This window comes from Ascidia mentula, chromosome 1 (genome assembly GCF_947561715.1).
Source record: "Ascidia mentula chromosome 1, kaAscMent1.1, whole genome shotgun sequence".
NCBI lineage: Eukaryota > Metazoa > Chordata > Ascidiacea > Phlebobranchia > Ascidiidae > Ascidia > Ascidia mentula.
In genome coordinates, this window is record NC_138566.1 from 20,256,534 (window position 1) to 20,272,973 (window position 16,440).

Here is a 16,440-nt window from a genome sequence, read left to right on the forward strand (position 1 = left end):
TCGTTTGGAATTGCGGTCGTGTGATGTAAACCGCCTTTGATGCGTGTGAATGTTTTGAGGGAGTGAAAATGTGCCCGCGATTGCACTACAAAGACGCATGTGGAACAACGCCGCAGCTGGAAGCTGTTTTGATAAGAATTTTTTCCGTGTTCCATCATTTAGGGAGTTTTTGTTTGACAGGGACACTTTATCTAAATAACGCCCTAGGTAGACCTTGACAGAAGCCAAAACTAACTTCTCTTCAGATCACTCGAAATTATCCAACGTTCTTTTGTTTAAATAACCACCACAAACTTTCAAGCGACACTAGTTTGCTGTACAAAAGTGCATTTATTTTTACAAATCCATGAGCAATATTCTATATTCAGAACATAATGCAGTAAGACGAAAATAAAACGAATCATAATATGCATATGCATTGCATATATTTAAGGAATGCTAATTTGTATCTCGAGCAAGTAGTGCAAAATTAATTGGTATAAATGTCTACGAAGTGCACAAAATGTAAACTCTTATGCAATAAACTTTTGCAAGGTAACTTCTAACAATGGTTGATAATGATATAAAATGAATATGACGCAAGCAAAAAATGTTTTTACATTTGCATCACAGTTGCAATAAAGAACAAAAACATTAAGGACAAACATTCTTTTTGATAGGGGAACATAAGTTAAACAAAACTGACATGTCTTCACACATTAGAGGTAACTTTCCGCAGGCTTATTCCTTCACCTTCATCCATCCCAGGTATGGGTTCATATGAACGGTTGATTTCAGCCACTGGTTCGTAATCGAGTCCACCGGTCTGCATTTTTGCAAAGTTGACGAACACCTGCAAAAGTTTTACTCGTCTTACATATTCAATAGCTCCGCACCTCTACAGCATCAGTAACACGAACATCATTTTGCTGCTTGGATTTTGTTACAAAGAGATTTCATACATTTTGTTCGAATTGTTTGTGGCATTCATTGAATCACAAAATCTCCTTATGTTTACCTCGTCCAACGTGGTTTGGCTGACGGAATAATCCTCTATGTGATATTCTTTCTTGTTACGTTCCATGACGTCAAAGAGTTGCAACAACTTCACGTCATTCAATGGCATTTGATACTGTGGTAATAACACAACCATGAAAGTCGCGGCAAAGAATGTTTAATTCAAAACTTTTATTTTTTGAATATATGTAATACCTAACAACATATTGCCAGTTAACATCGAAATCCAAGCACAATTTTACCAGCAACATGTTGCTATGATGTTCCTTCAACACAGAAGTCGGAAAAGAGGACGAAATAAAATTCTGAGCATTTTCAGGTTCCTCGCATCGAGCATCGACCTTCACTGTGAGTGTGTAACCTTCACCGAAGCGATTCTTCAAATGTTGTGGACTTCCGATGCATTTAAACCTTCCATTAACCATGATTGCCAATCTACTGCACAACGCCTCACACTCTTCCATGCTGTGTGACGTCAGCACGATGCAACGACCACCGCGGACCGCTTCGGCAATTCGTGTCCATAGAAACCGGCGGGACATTGGGTCCATGCCGGCTGTAGGCTCATCCTGGTAGGGAAAAACATTATTATAAAGGAAAATATATATGACATGTTTAATAATTTACCAGGAAAACAACAGGTGGGCAGCCGATGAAAGCGATGGCGGCGGAGAGTTTTCTTTTGTTTCCTCCACTGTAAGTTCCAGCGCATTTATCCGCATACATTTTCAAACCAAATTTGTTGATTCCCCACTTGGCGACGTTCGGTATGTCTTTGGGAGGTACACCGCGAAGTTTTGCGTAAAACTCCAAGTGTTCGCGACCTTGAGTAAAATAACAAACGTAACTTTACCAACAATGTCCAAAATAGGAAAAACTATGATTATTATTTGGTAAAATAACGTTTTGATGACTTGTATTCTCATTTTCTGATATTGTGCTCAATTTCAAACACACCTGTCAGCAAGCTGTTGAGGGCTTCGAACTGCGGGCAATATCCGGTATTCTGCTGGACGTCCCTGATGTTACTGAGAATACTTTGTTCACAAATAGTTGCATCGCCAGTAGAGGGCGTCGTATCTCCGGTCAGCATCTTGAACGTCGTCGTTTTTCCGGCTCCGTTAACTCCAAGCAACCCGAAGCACTCGCCCTGGGGCACTCCGACGTGCATTCTGTTATGCAATAACATAATTATTTACGTTGATTTCGGTAATGTTATGGCTTCTACCGGCATTTAAAAATTTACGAGTGATTGTTGACAAATATTTACAGCTTCTACCGATTTGTAAATGATGGTTCAATTTGCTCACTTAATATTTTGTTTTTGTGTAAGACTATACTATACTTATACTATGCTATCATTGTTCTGGATATGCGATAAGACCTATATTCAACCCTTGTGTTGAGTAGACTTATTTAATGGTCTTTTGGCACTTTAGGTCACTTTCTTTCTTTTCTTTTTGCATTCTTATATTTTTTAACTTAAAAGGTGGTTGTTGGGCGATTATTTCAACGTTGTTTCAATTCATTGGCAACGACGATACGATATAATTAAATTAAACAAACCGATCGACGGCGATCAAGGGTTTTCCGCTCGCTTGGTTTTTGTAGACCTTCGACAAGTTCTTTATCAGTAACATGTCATCGCATTCTGCGGAGGAAATTCGTTCCCGTTCTGCTTTCACATCCACATCTTCCACCACGTCCGTTTTCTGGACATTTTTCATTCCAGTTTCCTTGCCCGTCTTTATGAAAAACCTGCGCATCAAATTGTTTTGACCCAAAAGTTAATTGTTAGTATTTATTCTTACGACAAAATATTCAAGCTTACCTGTACTGAATTAGGACAGTTAGGATGAAAAACACTGTCCCCACGATTGCCATGGACATCAGATTTCTTCCGACGAGATCGAATTCAAAAGGACTTCTAAACTGTTGTATTCCTGTGGTGGAAGGTGTGTTAGAATGCCTTTCGAGTGGATTTTAAAGACGCCAGATCGATAAATTTACAAAAAATACACCCAAGTGTTATGCACCAATATCTTTTGGCTACATAACATAACATACAAGACAGTCAATGATGGGTTTCCACAGAACACTGTTTTACTATTGGTTAATAACAATATAGCGTATAGGCCATATAACCAATACTATCACACAGTACTTAGACGTTACCGAATGCCGCAGTTGCGTCTGTGTATGCTTGGTTAACTGCCATGTCGATCAAACCTCTACCCAAGCAGTATTGTGGAAATATGAGCAGAACTCTTTTCAAGTAGAAATTGGCATCATTTAGTGCTGGATCGTCCAAAAGCTTCACAAAAATTGAAAATAAATTTCACGAAAAAATGCTGTTGCAGCAATATTTCCAGTCAAGTAAAAATTGCAAAATCCGCCACTACCAAGAACAATTCTTCATAAAACGAATGTTCGCTTTTTCGACGCTTACCTCCAATATAAAAGTTGCGATGCTGGCGTTTACTCCGATGAAAAGGTTAATGCTAGTCAACGCGACGTACGCAGTACTGGGAACCTGAAAAAGGACAGCGTGGTAAGTTTCCAATATTAACTAATGTCACCACGAGCCGAACTCACGGTGAAGTAGAAGCTGGTCGGGTACATCATGGGGGTTATGGAGTAACCGTAGAGCAACAACAAGCAGATGAGACAAGGAAGGTTGTCCGCCGACACATAAGCGTTCAGTTGGAAGCAGAGAAATATGATGATAACTATGATGGTCGGAACCGTGTAGTTCACCTATACGACATGTAGCTGCATGTTATGTATGCTTTATATAAAATAATTGAGTGTTGCTACTTAAAAAACAACAACTTTTGTTTGCTACTTTTAAACTATGAAAAACTATGCTCACAAACCAAATCAATTACCACTTTCTACATGATACCTTTTTTTTATAAAATGTAGAACATTGAATTCTTTTTTCGTAAAATGATAAATAAAAATACGGCCTTACCAAGTCCCACAGAAAGTTGGAAATCCAGTAAACGAACTGGTTGACGCCGCTAACAAACTGCAGGTGTTTCGCTTTGGTCACTTTCTCCTCAATGAGGAACAGCACGAAACTGGCCGGGATGAACGAGAGAGCAAAAATAACGCAGATGGAGGTGATCAACTCGCGTGCCGACCCAACACTGTTAACACGTCATATTTTTAATAAAAACAACCATTTAACCAGACACATAAAAACCATTGCTTACGTAGGAGCGGCATCGATTTGGGTAATGGAGTAGTTCAATGGGTGGTTAATTGCAGCGATGCCGTAATTGCGTCGCGATTCCCTGGTTGGTTGAAGCGACCGCAAGGCGGCGTTGTTGAGCACATTTAGCCACGTCGGCATCGAGTGGTATCCGTTATTATCGAACCAAACCTACACAAACCGAGTTTTACGCTAAATGGAGATGTGTTTTCGTGTGTGAAACCCACCTGAGTATTTTCAGTTCTGACAAAACTTTCCAGTGTGACCTCGGGGAAGGAATTGTTTAGGGAATTTCCCATGATCAGGTTTCGGAGGAAAGTGAATTGTTGGTTGGTGAGAGGGGAATGATATTTTTCACCCATCGATAAACCACCGTAACGGGAGCGCCTGAATCTTGAGCACAAAATAAAACACAAATATTAAACGTTTTTAAAACAGCGGCAGGTCTAACAATATAATCTGGTCCCCAAGAAAGATCTAAATACGTTAATTTACACTTCACGGTCTAAACACACGTTAATACCACACTAACGATTCAATTCAATTCAGTTTAGTTTATTTCGGTCGTTATCCGGGTGCATACAGCTCACCTATCCACGGTTTTAACCATCCAATCTGAAACATTTCGACCAGTCATGTTGTAGATAGGGTTGCTTGTTTCAAGGACGAGGCGATCAGTGGGAGATCCTCCAGCCCCAGAAGGACATTCTTAAAAAATAGAAATATGAGTAAGTTGTACTGGCTTATTGCGCCAGCGATGACAACAGCTTCGATCAATCTTGGATACCTGCTAACAGAACTTGGCTTTCAGCATTCGTGCACTTGCAAGTGAGCGTTCCATTGGAGTTTGATGGTTGACTGTGGCCACGTATGGATTGGTCTGGAGTCCACACTTGATCTGTTTAAATGATATTTATTTTAGAACTTACTCAAAAAAACGTGTCAAATTTTTTCAACATGTTTTGTTGACAACTTATGTTTTTGCGTACCGGCAATATTGTCACATTGAATATATTTTCCGCGGAAATCTTGCACGCTGTAGTTGGCGACACATCGCATTCCGATGCCAGGTTTGCTGATAAGAGCATCGGCCGCTGACGTAGATTCGGTGCCGTTTGGATTGTCGTTGCTTAAAACAGTTTGTTTATGGTTTTCATGTTACGGAAACGAGGAGGACATCTGTGTTTTGATAAGCTATCAATACCTGTAGAAGGTGTTCGTATCTCCATACATCCAAGGCTGGAGTTCAAGAGGTGGAAGATTTCTATTGCTCGGAATTATTTGGGCGAAAGCAAGAGCTAACGCTACGAATATAGCAGGCACGATCACTTGCGCCACAAAACCTTTTCTGTTTCGCCTGTGATCGCAACAAACACTTTTTTTTACATGGTTAAAGGGAATAGACATAGTGTTATTACAGCAAAACATTTTGTATGTGTCTTAATAGCGTGTAATACTTGTATGTTTGTAATTTGTCATCTCTGACAGTGCATCGTACCTAGCATGGTGGAAACGCTTGACAAATAGAGCGGCAAACTGCTGTAAAACCAACTTCTTTCCCGTCACTTTGTAAGAGCCGCGACCTTGAGAGCCGTCGTCGAACGTTGCCGTCTCGACTGACTGCGTCTCGATTATGCCACTTTGCGAAGTTTCTGAAGCAGAACCTGACGTAACAGGGAACGTTAGACCGAAATAATTGGACGCGTCAAAAAAAGGAAATTCAAGGTTCTTTAAAACCTTGGGTGGGCAAAAGTGTAAATTATTCATACAGCTTGGGTCAAGTCACGTGCAAACTGATCCGTTCTCACCCGTCCATCTAACAAGCGTAAATAATTCCATTGCAAATGAGCACAATCAACAGTGCGCTTTATAGTTTAACACATAGTCATACCAACCTATGGCTGTAGAAGAGTTAGTCCACTGGGCATGCTGATGCAAGACAACATGTAGGAAAGATGAAACAAACAAAACCAAGCACAGTGGTCTGAGTGAAGATGAAAAACAATGATTGGAGTCCAACATTCTACGTTTTCAAATCACGAATTAGGAACATGCAAAAGGATTAGATCAAGTCAAAAAGATAAAGACAGACAACACAAACAAATTAGCGAAATAATGATTAGCAAAAAAAGAATGGACAAAAAACAAGAGCATGCGAGTCGGAGATGGCGAGTTACGTTGCCTACGTTGGCGCCTTTTGCGACGACTCGATCCCCTTCTTGCTTGATGTTCGGTGGACAGCTCTGTTTCCGGGGTAACACTTCGCCTTTTGCGTCGAGGCAAACAGGAACAGCCTTTAATAAACAATAAGCTTTTTACAAGCCTAAAACTCACAACAACTTGAAAATGTTACCCAAGCACACTTAGTATAACATCCTTAAGCAGCTGTGGGAGAAACGCTTCTGGGGAATTTTACAGGTGGCATGTACCAAGCTTCGTATTGTTTTACGAGAGAAACAATTTAAAATTACTGGTAGTGCATATTGGCAATAAACTAAATGCTTGACAATCTCAACAGTTTTTGTCAGTGTTCGAGGAATCAACTTGTAAATAATATCTTATTTAAATACAATCATTGACAAATAAATAAATGTTATCAATAAAGTAGCACAAAGCACTACATTTTCGCAATGTAATGAGCACTTATGCATACCATCAACTTTAGGGCTATAAGATCACATGGTCAATTAGGATATTCAATCATGGTTGTAATAAGTAAATTAGTTTATTTAAAGTGTGATAAGGACAGATGATGCTATGGACTTTCTTTGTATATTGTTCATAGGCGTAGTTGCTTTTTTTCGCAAAATAAACATGATTTGGTGCCAATTGTTTTACGTTGAAACAAACTTCAGGGTCAAACTCACATTTCTTCTTCTCGTCCCTTCCCTCATCCTTGCTTCCTTCGGCCACTGTGAGAAAAATTTCCTCCAGGCTCGTATCAGTTAACCCGTAACTTATTCCACGTGCATCCAATTTCCCGAACAACTTTGCATACCTATTAACAACACAAATACGCATTTACCTCAATTAATATACCACAGTATGTTTCACAAACGTGTTTCGCCTACGAACCGAATATGCTTTTTGAAACGGTTTAAGCAAACTTTTGAAAGATTGCAAAATCAAAAAAAGGTTTTATTCACTGCAAAACTATAAAACCGGATAAAGTGATTGACTGAATTTATAAAACTGTATGGTCTGTGCAATTAGCTTTGTGGCCCATTGAAAATGCCTTCTTGGCCCACAGTTTGGGAACCAATGTTATGCATAAACTGCGGTTTAAACATAGAAGGCAACAACTTCTTACCACCCCTCGTTCTGAGCAGCGTAGGGTAGGATGAAGGTGACTTCCCTCCCATCTTCTTCGTGCAGTTTAGCATTCGGAATCGTATCGAGAACCAACTGTGAGTAGTCGACCCCTTGATCGCCTGACGCAAAAACATTTGCATTAGAAATATTATGTTGCTGCCAGGCATGTTATACTTTATGATCTGTCCTTCTGGCACAATTAACGTGATTTTTATTGTCCGAAGTTTCACCTGCTATACAGCGAGGTTTCACCAGGGAATCCCTGATTCTATTTGAATAATAATACTAATGATGCCGTATAAGGAAAATATATATATTCAAAAAAACAATATCTTGGTTGGACGATTTAGCAGCAATCTAGGCCAGCCCTAGGAATCACTTTTATTGAAATCTAAATTTGCATTAGACATGATAGAGTTTGTTTAGAAATTGTAAATAGGCATTTTGGTTTGGAATCTTTGCAGTATTTTTATACGCCGAGATTGGCATAATGTTTCCACCTGAAGGAATTGTAAGTAGGTTGTTGCCGTTTGCCGCATCCGATTTCTGACCCACATTTGAGCCAAAAGATGACGAAGAACTCGAACCGCTGATAGGAGTTGCTGATTTTGATTTTTCGTCACTTTGCGACTCGAAACCTTCATCGTTGGTCTTCAATACAATAATTGTAAGTTGTTTCAAATTGTTGAAATATTTTTTGGAAGCTGATCTTACTTTCAAGCTGAGCAGAGAAGTTTTGGTTTCGTCGCCCACTGGTGTTAACTGGTTCGAACTGGTTTCAGAGCCGCCGTTTTTCACGACAGTCAGGTAATAACCGACACCGTAATTGCTTTTGAGAAAAATCGAAGAACCGCAACATTTCAGTTTGCCCTGGAAATATTTTTCCTTTATTTAGTTCAATCCCAGTCGCTGCAGCGGTGCAGAGTGTACAGTACATTCCACATAAATGTTTAATGACCAACGTGTGATATGATAGCGCTGCATTATGTTCTCATGCTGTCGACCACAAGCAGTACATTAAAGGGGTCATGCGCATAGATGTATGTAAACTAAGCTGTAAATGACTGACATGAGATATGATGGCGATCCGATCTCCGAGCAAATCTGCTTCGTCCATATGATGTGTGGAAAGAATAATCGTTCGTTTTTCTCTGTACGCGAGCAACAAATCCCATATACCACGTCGTGCGTACGGATCCACTCCTGTGAAATAATCGTGTTTAATTGGCGATGTTGGCGAACAGCTGTTTAACTTAATCGGTTTGAAGGCAACATACCTGCAGTTGGTTCATCGAGGATGACACATTTCGATCCACCCACGAAAGCGACAGCAACCGAGAGTTTTCTTTTCATTCCACCCGACAGATGACGTGAAATCTCGTTCCTTTTGTGCGGGAGACCAACATCTTTCAACATTTGCTCGATTTCGGCTTCACCCCCCTGCGAATTCTTCAATCCGGAGTAGAGTTTCAGGTGTTCGTATACAGTCAAGCTGTCAATACAATTGACGCCATTCAATTTTGGATAGGAAGCGACCACCATAAAAGATCAGATCAGGAATGTAGCAATATTAAAAACGAAATATATTTTTAGGGATATGTGTTTTAAAACTTGGTCCAATATTTCCTACATAAACTCGAGTCGTGACCGCACTCGTTCATTTACTTAAGCAAATCATATCTGAATTCTCCCACATGATATAAATCCACTTACTCTCCGAAGAGAACGTTGTACTGCGGACAGAAACCAAGTTGACTTCGAATAGAATCCATGTCTGTACAAATGTCGTTTCCGTAAATGTAGGCGGTGCCGGTTGTTGGTGTGAAAAGTCCGGTCAACATAGACATCGTAGTCGTTTTTCCCGCCCCGTTGTGACCGAGAAAGGAGGTAATTTGATCTTCGTAGAAGTTGATCGATAGATCGTCCACTGCCACTTTACCATTGCTAAAGCAAAAATAGGGCTTTGTAATTCACATTACCACAGCTTTAGCAAAGTACGTCATTTTTGTCATTTTGTGGGAAATATTAAACAAATATTCTCAAAGCATTGAGTAAAATGTACAAGCCTAACAATCGTAGAGCAAGAACACTGCACGAAATCCTAGAGCAAGAACACGAATATGATCCAAGGAAACAAAGCCCACAGGTATCAAATTACCCGTAAACTTTCTTTATGTTGTGAATAGCAACGCCTAGTGCGAGGTCACGTGGTTCCGATTCGAGGTTGGCACTGAAATTCGACATGTCCGCCGGAGGAGTTATTCCATTATTTTCCTTGCTTCGCGAACTTCCTCCTCCGCACCAGTAAGAACGTGTTGCGAAAAAGTACCATGGCCTCGGGACTCCGTATGTCCCAGGAAACACGTTTTCGATATACCTGGCACAACACAATGGTCTGTTTGAGAAGATTAAGTTTGTTTATTTCAAACTACATGAACTGCTAAGCTTAATTTTCAGCAACAGCAACTTCAAGCAATTTTAGTTAAACTCCTTGCCAACATTTTGCAACGACTCAACCCTAACTTAGCTCAGACAAAATATTTGTAGTAATAACAGCTGTCTTATGTAAGTCCATTAGCGGCACTAAATCACATCACTTATGCACGTGTTTAAGAGCTCCTAATTACCATGTGAGTAGAAAATAGAGAAAGGAATCAAACAGCATCATGATCAGGGTGGTGGCAAATGTCAGACGTTCACTGGGGTCAGGATTTGTCGCCCAATTACTAAACTGGATTCCTTCCCCACTCTGTTCATACTGGGAAATAAATCCTGTCCCATATCCAAAAGCCACATTGGATAAAAGGCACTGTAAAGAAAGATATGTTTTGCAATGCAGTATTTAATGCAGTGCACTTCCAATGGTTATACACCAAACGTACCAAATTATTATGCAACTTTAAATCAAATAAAGCTTTGCAATCAACCCAAAAAGTATATTAATAATATTGAGGTGTATTTTCTTACAACTGACAATATTTCTTACAAAAGCAAGTTTAGAGGAAAAACCCAACTGGTCCTTCCATGCATCTGCCATGGTGTATGGAATGTACAGAAGAAAGAATATGACTCCACCACAAGCTGCAGCCAAGTTGGCTCTACAAAAACAAAAACAAGCTGTAAGTAGTTATAATAGTTTTTTTCAAATACCAAGTTTGTACCGAGAAAAGAAGCAGCTGATGAGAAAGCACTGGGCAATGATGGATAAAATAAAACAGCACAACCACAAGAAGACAATAAACATGTTACTGAATGGCATTATGTCCCCAGCCTGCATCAAAGGGAAAAAATGAGTGTTGTCATGTAAATACGTTGCCAACATATGCATTATTTCACTTTACTAACCTTCAGGATAACAACCATGAAAAGGATTGAAATAAGCATGAGCAAAAATGAGTTGATAAACCAAGCAACCCAATGAACTCCATTGCTCAAACCCATCATTTTCATGACCTGGGAAAACAATGCACTCACATTAAATATTGATAAGTTAACACTGACTATTTGAACATTCAAGCGACTTAACAATTCAAAATCATATAAAATCTAGTGTTTAGTTCAGACAAACTATTAGGTTTTATTTAGCACCTCTTTGAGTCTTTGCTCTTTCTCATACACAATGTTCTTGACAGTTATAGAAACAGAATATATCCATGCCAGAGTCATTATGAGTGCCATAAGGTTGGCGAGGAATTCTAAAAACCTGCAATTTGAAGTTTAAAATGTCTTTAGCTTGTTTTATGTTAATGTATATTAAATGCAGTGACAAAAATCAAAATTGCTTTTTATTAAATGCAATTAAAGCACAGATCAGACTGTTTGTGGTTGCAAGAATTACATTGTCTGTAATTATTCATACACACTGATTTTCATACACACAAGTTGTCGCTAACAATAGTTTAACAAACAATTATTTTAGGCATAACATGATTTTAAACCACTCCTTGGTTCTTACACAATCCTCAGTTAAAATGAGTTGGGAAGCATTTGTGGAGTCATATGTCACTGTATGTCATGATAAACAAAGTTCAAATGTTATGAAATTTGACATTCAGAAATAAAATAAACAGATACAGAGGTGTCATTTACCTGTCTCTAGTGTAGCAAGGATAGGGCATGAATTGAAGATAACTACCCATTGGACTGTATGTGCTGTTCCCCTTTGCATAATTAAGGATTGCCGTTTCAATTAAATCTTGCAAATGAACAAAACCACTAACGAAGTATTTGACTTGGTTTATAGAGTTTTCGGAGCCAGGCCCAGCCGAACTGTGTGGAGAGAGTTTATTCAACTTGGTAAATGCAAATAAAACAAAGGCCCAAGTAATCTACATACAATCGTTGCGTCCTGGTGGTACGGGTGGCAGTGGTTGCATCCTGTCGAATTTTGTATTTAATAACTGGTGGCATTTTATCGTCCAAACTTGAGGGTGAAATGAACACAACTCCTGAAAATGCAACAAGTAGTTTTTTTCTTGCATTATTTTTTAGTCAGTTCTAATATTATTACCTCCAAACAACATGTTTTTATCAAGCAAAGCAAGGGAGTTTTTGACAAGTTCTTCTTCTGTTGAATATCCCACAAACTTATCCAGCTCAAAACATCCAACAACCTTTGTTATAGAAATAACTTTTTTATATACATTTCTTCTGAACATATTAAATACATAAAGGTAAACATATTTTCTCAAAATATTGTCATACATAACAGGAAATGACAAAATAGTCAATTTATCAAAAAAAGGTCGCCAGTGTTTAAAGGTCGCCAGTGACAAGACAGCAGCAGATTCTCAGTATTGAAACATTTTAAAAAGCGAAAATTTTTGACCAAGGAAAAATGTCAAACAACAAAAATCACAGAACCTTATTCAAGTCTTCACATAATACAAACTGCGCTTTATTCTTTTCAGACTAATGTTTGACCAGTATCACATAAAAATTCCCGCCCAGTAAGTCAATGCAGTAAAGTATATTAAAGTCAAGCAAAGTGGAGCCAATAATATGAATTGTGTAAGCTGCAGACATACTTTTAGACGACTTTGCTGACCAAAGGCCCAGCAAAGGTTTCCACTTTGTGGTGACTATACAATCACCGTCATCCATTGGGCACCAAACTAGGTGCAACCTTACGGAGTGGACACTCTATGGCCAAGCAAAGCTCAACCAATAGTGCCGTCAGGCCCCGTGTCACAACCTTTTTATGTCGAAACAGTGGCCATCTGTCTGCAGCTTACACAATTTATATTAAAGTTGTTTAACTGTTCACTCTACCTGCGAAACCAGTGAGAATAATCCATCAACTTGACGATACACATCTTTCCAGGTTGTTATGGTATCGTTGGGGTTATCGTCATTGGAAAGAAAAACTTTGAGCTGTTCAATTTGAGCGGCAGTCAGATTGGTCTGTGCTGTGATGAACCCAACTGTAGCAGGATTGTTCAACAAATCCTATAACATAACATGATATTGTCAGGTTTAGGCAACCCAGACATAAATAAAAATTTATTGGTCTTCACTCTGAGTGTGGTTGTAGTTGTTCCATTTTCCAACTGTTGATATAAGGCTGGTCCTGTGGTGGATTTCCAGGTTTTGTCCAGTAACTCCACAAAGGCTATTGCTTCAAATGTGGCGTTGGCCTCTTTTATGATTTTTCTAACCAGCGGCGTATCCGGGGAATAGGTGATTTTACCTTGAAGAATATAAAAATTACAGTGTTTACCTAGAGAACAAAGGATGGAAAAGGGCACAGAAAGTGAACTGGTAAAGGTCATTTTTCACTAACCATAAAGAAATACTTTCACTGTGTCCCAGATCACCTTGAAGGCAATATTTCCTTGCATCTGACTTGCGATGTTGTCACAAAATGTTCCTCCAGATCTAATTGCAAAATTAGGTTTAGTATGTCGTGGTGTCACAAAAAAATCGCAATTAACATACGTCGTGTTTCCCGTGTTCATACTGGAAGCAGCTGAAAATGTGTTTCCGCTTGATGTCGAAGAATTTGCTGTTAAAGCTTCCAACAGCGTTGACAGTACAGTTGTCTTATTTTCAGGATGGCCACATATTTCCTTTTAATCAACAGGCAGTAAAAGTGACTATTTCAGGTTTAAAAAATTTTGCCAGTTTATGAGTAGTTCCAGAATATAAAGACTAAATGTGACAACATTTCAAAACAGGTAAAAAATAATGTAACAAGTCTAATTGCATAAACCAGTAACAGAATATCAACTCATATGTCCCTTGGCATGCCATCGCACAATGAATATAGAGTTCATTTTTGCCAACTTTTAATAATTGTTAAAATCATAGACTTATTGGTTCCAATTCTGAATCGTATTTGAAAAGAATTTATTCTTACTTGTGCTGCATTAGACATATTTCCATTTGCACCAAACATAGATAAAATTGAGGAGCTTGTTAATCCCTGAGTTAGGGCATTCAGAGCACCCAATGCTGGACCTTGAATTGTTTGTAGCTCAAGGAGTGTTCTGTTTAGTCGCATTTGTGCAGCAAATAGATTAGAATTGTTAAAAGCAGTGGGATCTACAACCACAACTCCCTATAAAAAATAACAAAAACTTTCCTAACCGGCCAAAGTTATAGATGAAATACATTACAATGTTTTACTTACCTGCCGGGCAAACTTTCCTGCCAGATCAGTTGTATTGCCTAAACCGGTGGCAGTTACATTAGAAAGGAGTCCCAATTCATTATTGGTGAGATTACATAGTGCAACAGATACATCAGTTACAGTGGATGGACTGGATGCTGAAATCTGGATTGAGGCATTGAGTGAAGTGGTGTTACAAACCAGCACCCTTGTACCAATAACAGTGGGTAGTGCAAGAGCCTGCAAAAAAACATCATAGAGCCAATGTCACAATGACAATGTAGTGTGGGTTGACAACAATATAAGGCATACGATGGAGTACAAATGCATACCTGCGCAAATGAAACATTGCTGTTCAGTATTGTTTCAGTAACATTTTCTGGTAAACCCAAATCATTTGACAATATTTGTCTTGTTTCAGTGGCATTTTGTAGAAGGGAATCCAGTGACACTGAAACAAAAAAAAAGTATTTCAGTTGTCTCTATTCATGGATAAGGTGTTGAACCAAACATAATATTTACTTTTCATTAAAGCACTACATCTACACATGAGAGATGGAGCATGTCATAATTAATCGCCAGACATTGACACAGACATTTACCAGTGCCATATACCTTCACTCCATGTATACCACTAACCAACATTTTATACTAATTGAATGGTAACCAAGCAAAACATAATTACCACACATACATGGGGTGTTTGAAACAGATGAAACGCTGACATTAGCCAATAATTGCAAATCAGTAGTCAGTTGTCCAAAGTTGTTTAAAATTGTTGTATTCATTGAAAGCAGGTTAAAAATAGTGGTCAGTGCATCGGTAGATCTGTATTAAACATAAATTATAAAACACAACAAGACCAGTATAATTATAAATCACAAACCCATTGATGGAGGTCATTGGGTTATTTATTTGACCCGGAGTTTCCGATGAGACTGGAACACTAAAGCATGGGTTTTGAACATCACATAAAATGCTTTTTAGCCATGGATATACCCCTGCAGAGGGCAATGCCCTTGCTGGGTAGTGACCTGAAAATAAATGCAACAGCAATGGGTTAGATGTGTGGTAATCAGTGTAAGTACACTGCATACATTCTCCCATTGTTTCAACATCTTGTGTCTTGCGAATTGCCACAAGCACAACCAACAAAAAGAGAGGCCATAGCACTTCAATGAGAGTTCGAATCTAGAACAAAAGTAAATTTTAAGTATATAGGATAGCTACATAATTTTAAAACTCAGTTCAATTATACTTTTTCATGTTTTAAAATACACAATTTGGACACGTTTTATTTTGCCATATTACAAAAACAAACACAGTGAATTAACAATAACAGTAATAGTTGAAAGCATGGATGTTGACCGAGCATTCAAGTCATAAATTTATCATTCAAAAAGACAAAACAGGCAACAGATTTAAAAGTGATCCACACTCACAGGATGACGTTTCCTGAGAATGAAATTCTTCCAGAGAAGAAGATAAAGTTGTTTCCAAAACATAGCCTATATATCTATTCCATTGGGCTCGTGTCAAATCATACTGTCACAAAATACAGATAGTTACAATAAAACAACACCAATCACATCACACCAACGTCCACCAACCACCACTATCGTCACTGCAACATAGGCAAACTGAGTTCTTTGCACTGCTAATGTCCGGCCCCATAAACGAGCTATTAATAATGCACGCTCCTCTGTCTATTACAAGTACAGTATAATGAGTCCTATGACGACAGGAAGCCCGATGATGCAGCAAAACCTGTTCATGTAACAACATCTCTTCTGACGACATTCGGGTATTCCCCATGGAAAAACCAGCTGACACGTCTGTTTAATTTGGGTAAAAAGTCATGGCACGGCTATCTGTTCAAAATACTGGTTTTGTTAACATGGAGTTTAATCGCGCAACCTGCGATATTTTGCTGAAACAAGAAAAAGGGCTGTGGTTTTATTCAAGTGTGCTTTATTTTTTTGTTTTAATATGAACTATAGCTTCGTATCTGTGTTTGAAGCGACAGTGCACAAACATTTCAAAAGAAATACATCGAAAATAAATTTAATCCACCCAAGAGTTAAGATCGCTTAACTTATCTCGCATCACAATATTAACACTTGCGCAATCAAATACAACTTTCCCCTTTTTCTGCGTCGAACATTTGCGTTTCTGTGTTGTTTTTGTTGCGCGTTATTGCCTTTAGTTACGTTTTTCTCGAAAACTCCAATGTGGATTCTACGTTGATTGAACCATATGGACGATTGTTGTTTGCTCCATCACTGTGGCTCGTGACGTCATGTTG

The 16,440-nt window shown here is 38.7% G+C and overlaps 1 protein-coding gene across 2 annotated transcripts; it reads right to left on the bottom strand.

The window, feature by feature from the left end:
• Positions 1 to 318: 318 nt before the first annotated feature.
• On the bottom strand, positions 319 to 15,846 carry LOC145917819 (phospholipid-transporting ATPase ABCA1-like). Of its 2 annotated transcripts, none has more exons than XM_083003108.1 (47): positions 15,746 to 15,846; positions 15,578 to 15,680; positions 15,233 to 15,326; positions 15,022 to 15,169; positions 14,830 to 14,963; positions 14,468 to 14,586; positions 14,157 to 14,375; positions 13,884 to 14,084; positions 13,463 to 13,593; positions 13,308 to 13,402; positions 13,042 to 13,214; positions 12,797 to 12,973; positions 12,036 to 12,138; positions 11,862 to 11,973; positions 11,615 to 11,794; positions 11,114 to 11,228; positions 10,871 to 10,978; positions 10,687 to 10,796; positions 10,512 to 10,623; positions 10,153 to 10,334; positions 9,684 to 9,902; positions 9,239 to 9,469; positions 8,803 to 9,017; positions 8,595 to 8,728; positions 8,240 to 8,395; positions 8,026 to 8,176; positions 7,524 to 7,644; positions 7,081 to 7,211; positions 6,400 to 6,507; positions 5,712 to 5,877; positions 5,418 to 5,570; positions 5,203 to 5,342; positions 5,001 to 5,111; positions 4,804 to 4,921; positions 4,441 to 4,606; positions 4,215 to 4,384; positions 3,971 to 4,148; positions 3,592 to 3,753; positions 3,446 to 3,529; positions 3,172 to 3,310; positions 2,828 to 2,939; positions 2,563 to 2,754; positions 1,954 to 2,168; positions 1,624 to 1,820; positions 1,239 to 1,565; positions 998 to 1,111; positions 319 to 832 (listed from the first exon to the last, which is right to left on the bottom strand). In XM_083003108.1, exons 2-47 carry the CDS (start codon positions 15,638 to 15,640, stop codon positions 692 to 694), a joined length of 6,927 nt encoding a protein of 2,308 aa, XP_082859234.1. In that variant the 5' UTR covers positions 15,641 to 15,680; positions 15,746 to 15,846; the 3' UTR covers positions 319 to 691. The 2 variants fall into 2 exon arrangements, with proteins under 2 accessions (XP_082859234.1, XP_082859233.1); XM_083003107.1 differs by having other exon boundaries at positions 6,391 to 6,507.
• Positions 15,847 to 16,440: the final 594 nt, after the last annotated feature.

Bases quoted from the DNA above. Each gene is read 5' to 3' on its own strand.
- LOC145917819 (XM_083003107.1), bottom strand. From the start codon at position 15,640: ATGTTTTGGAAACAACTTTATCTTCTTCTCTGGAAGAATTTCATTCTC. The intron at 5,112-5,202 runs GTACGCAAAAAC...TCATTTAAACAG, and splicing joins TCAATGTGACAATATTGCCG to ATCAAGTGTGGACTCCAGAC. The intron at 833-997 runs GTAAACATAAGG...AAACTTTTGCAG, and splicing joins GCCAAACCACGTTGGACGAG to GTGTTCGTCAACTTTGCAAA.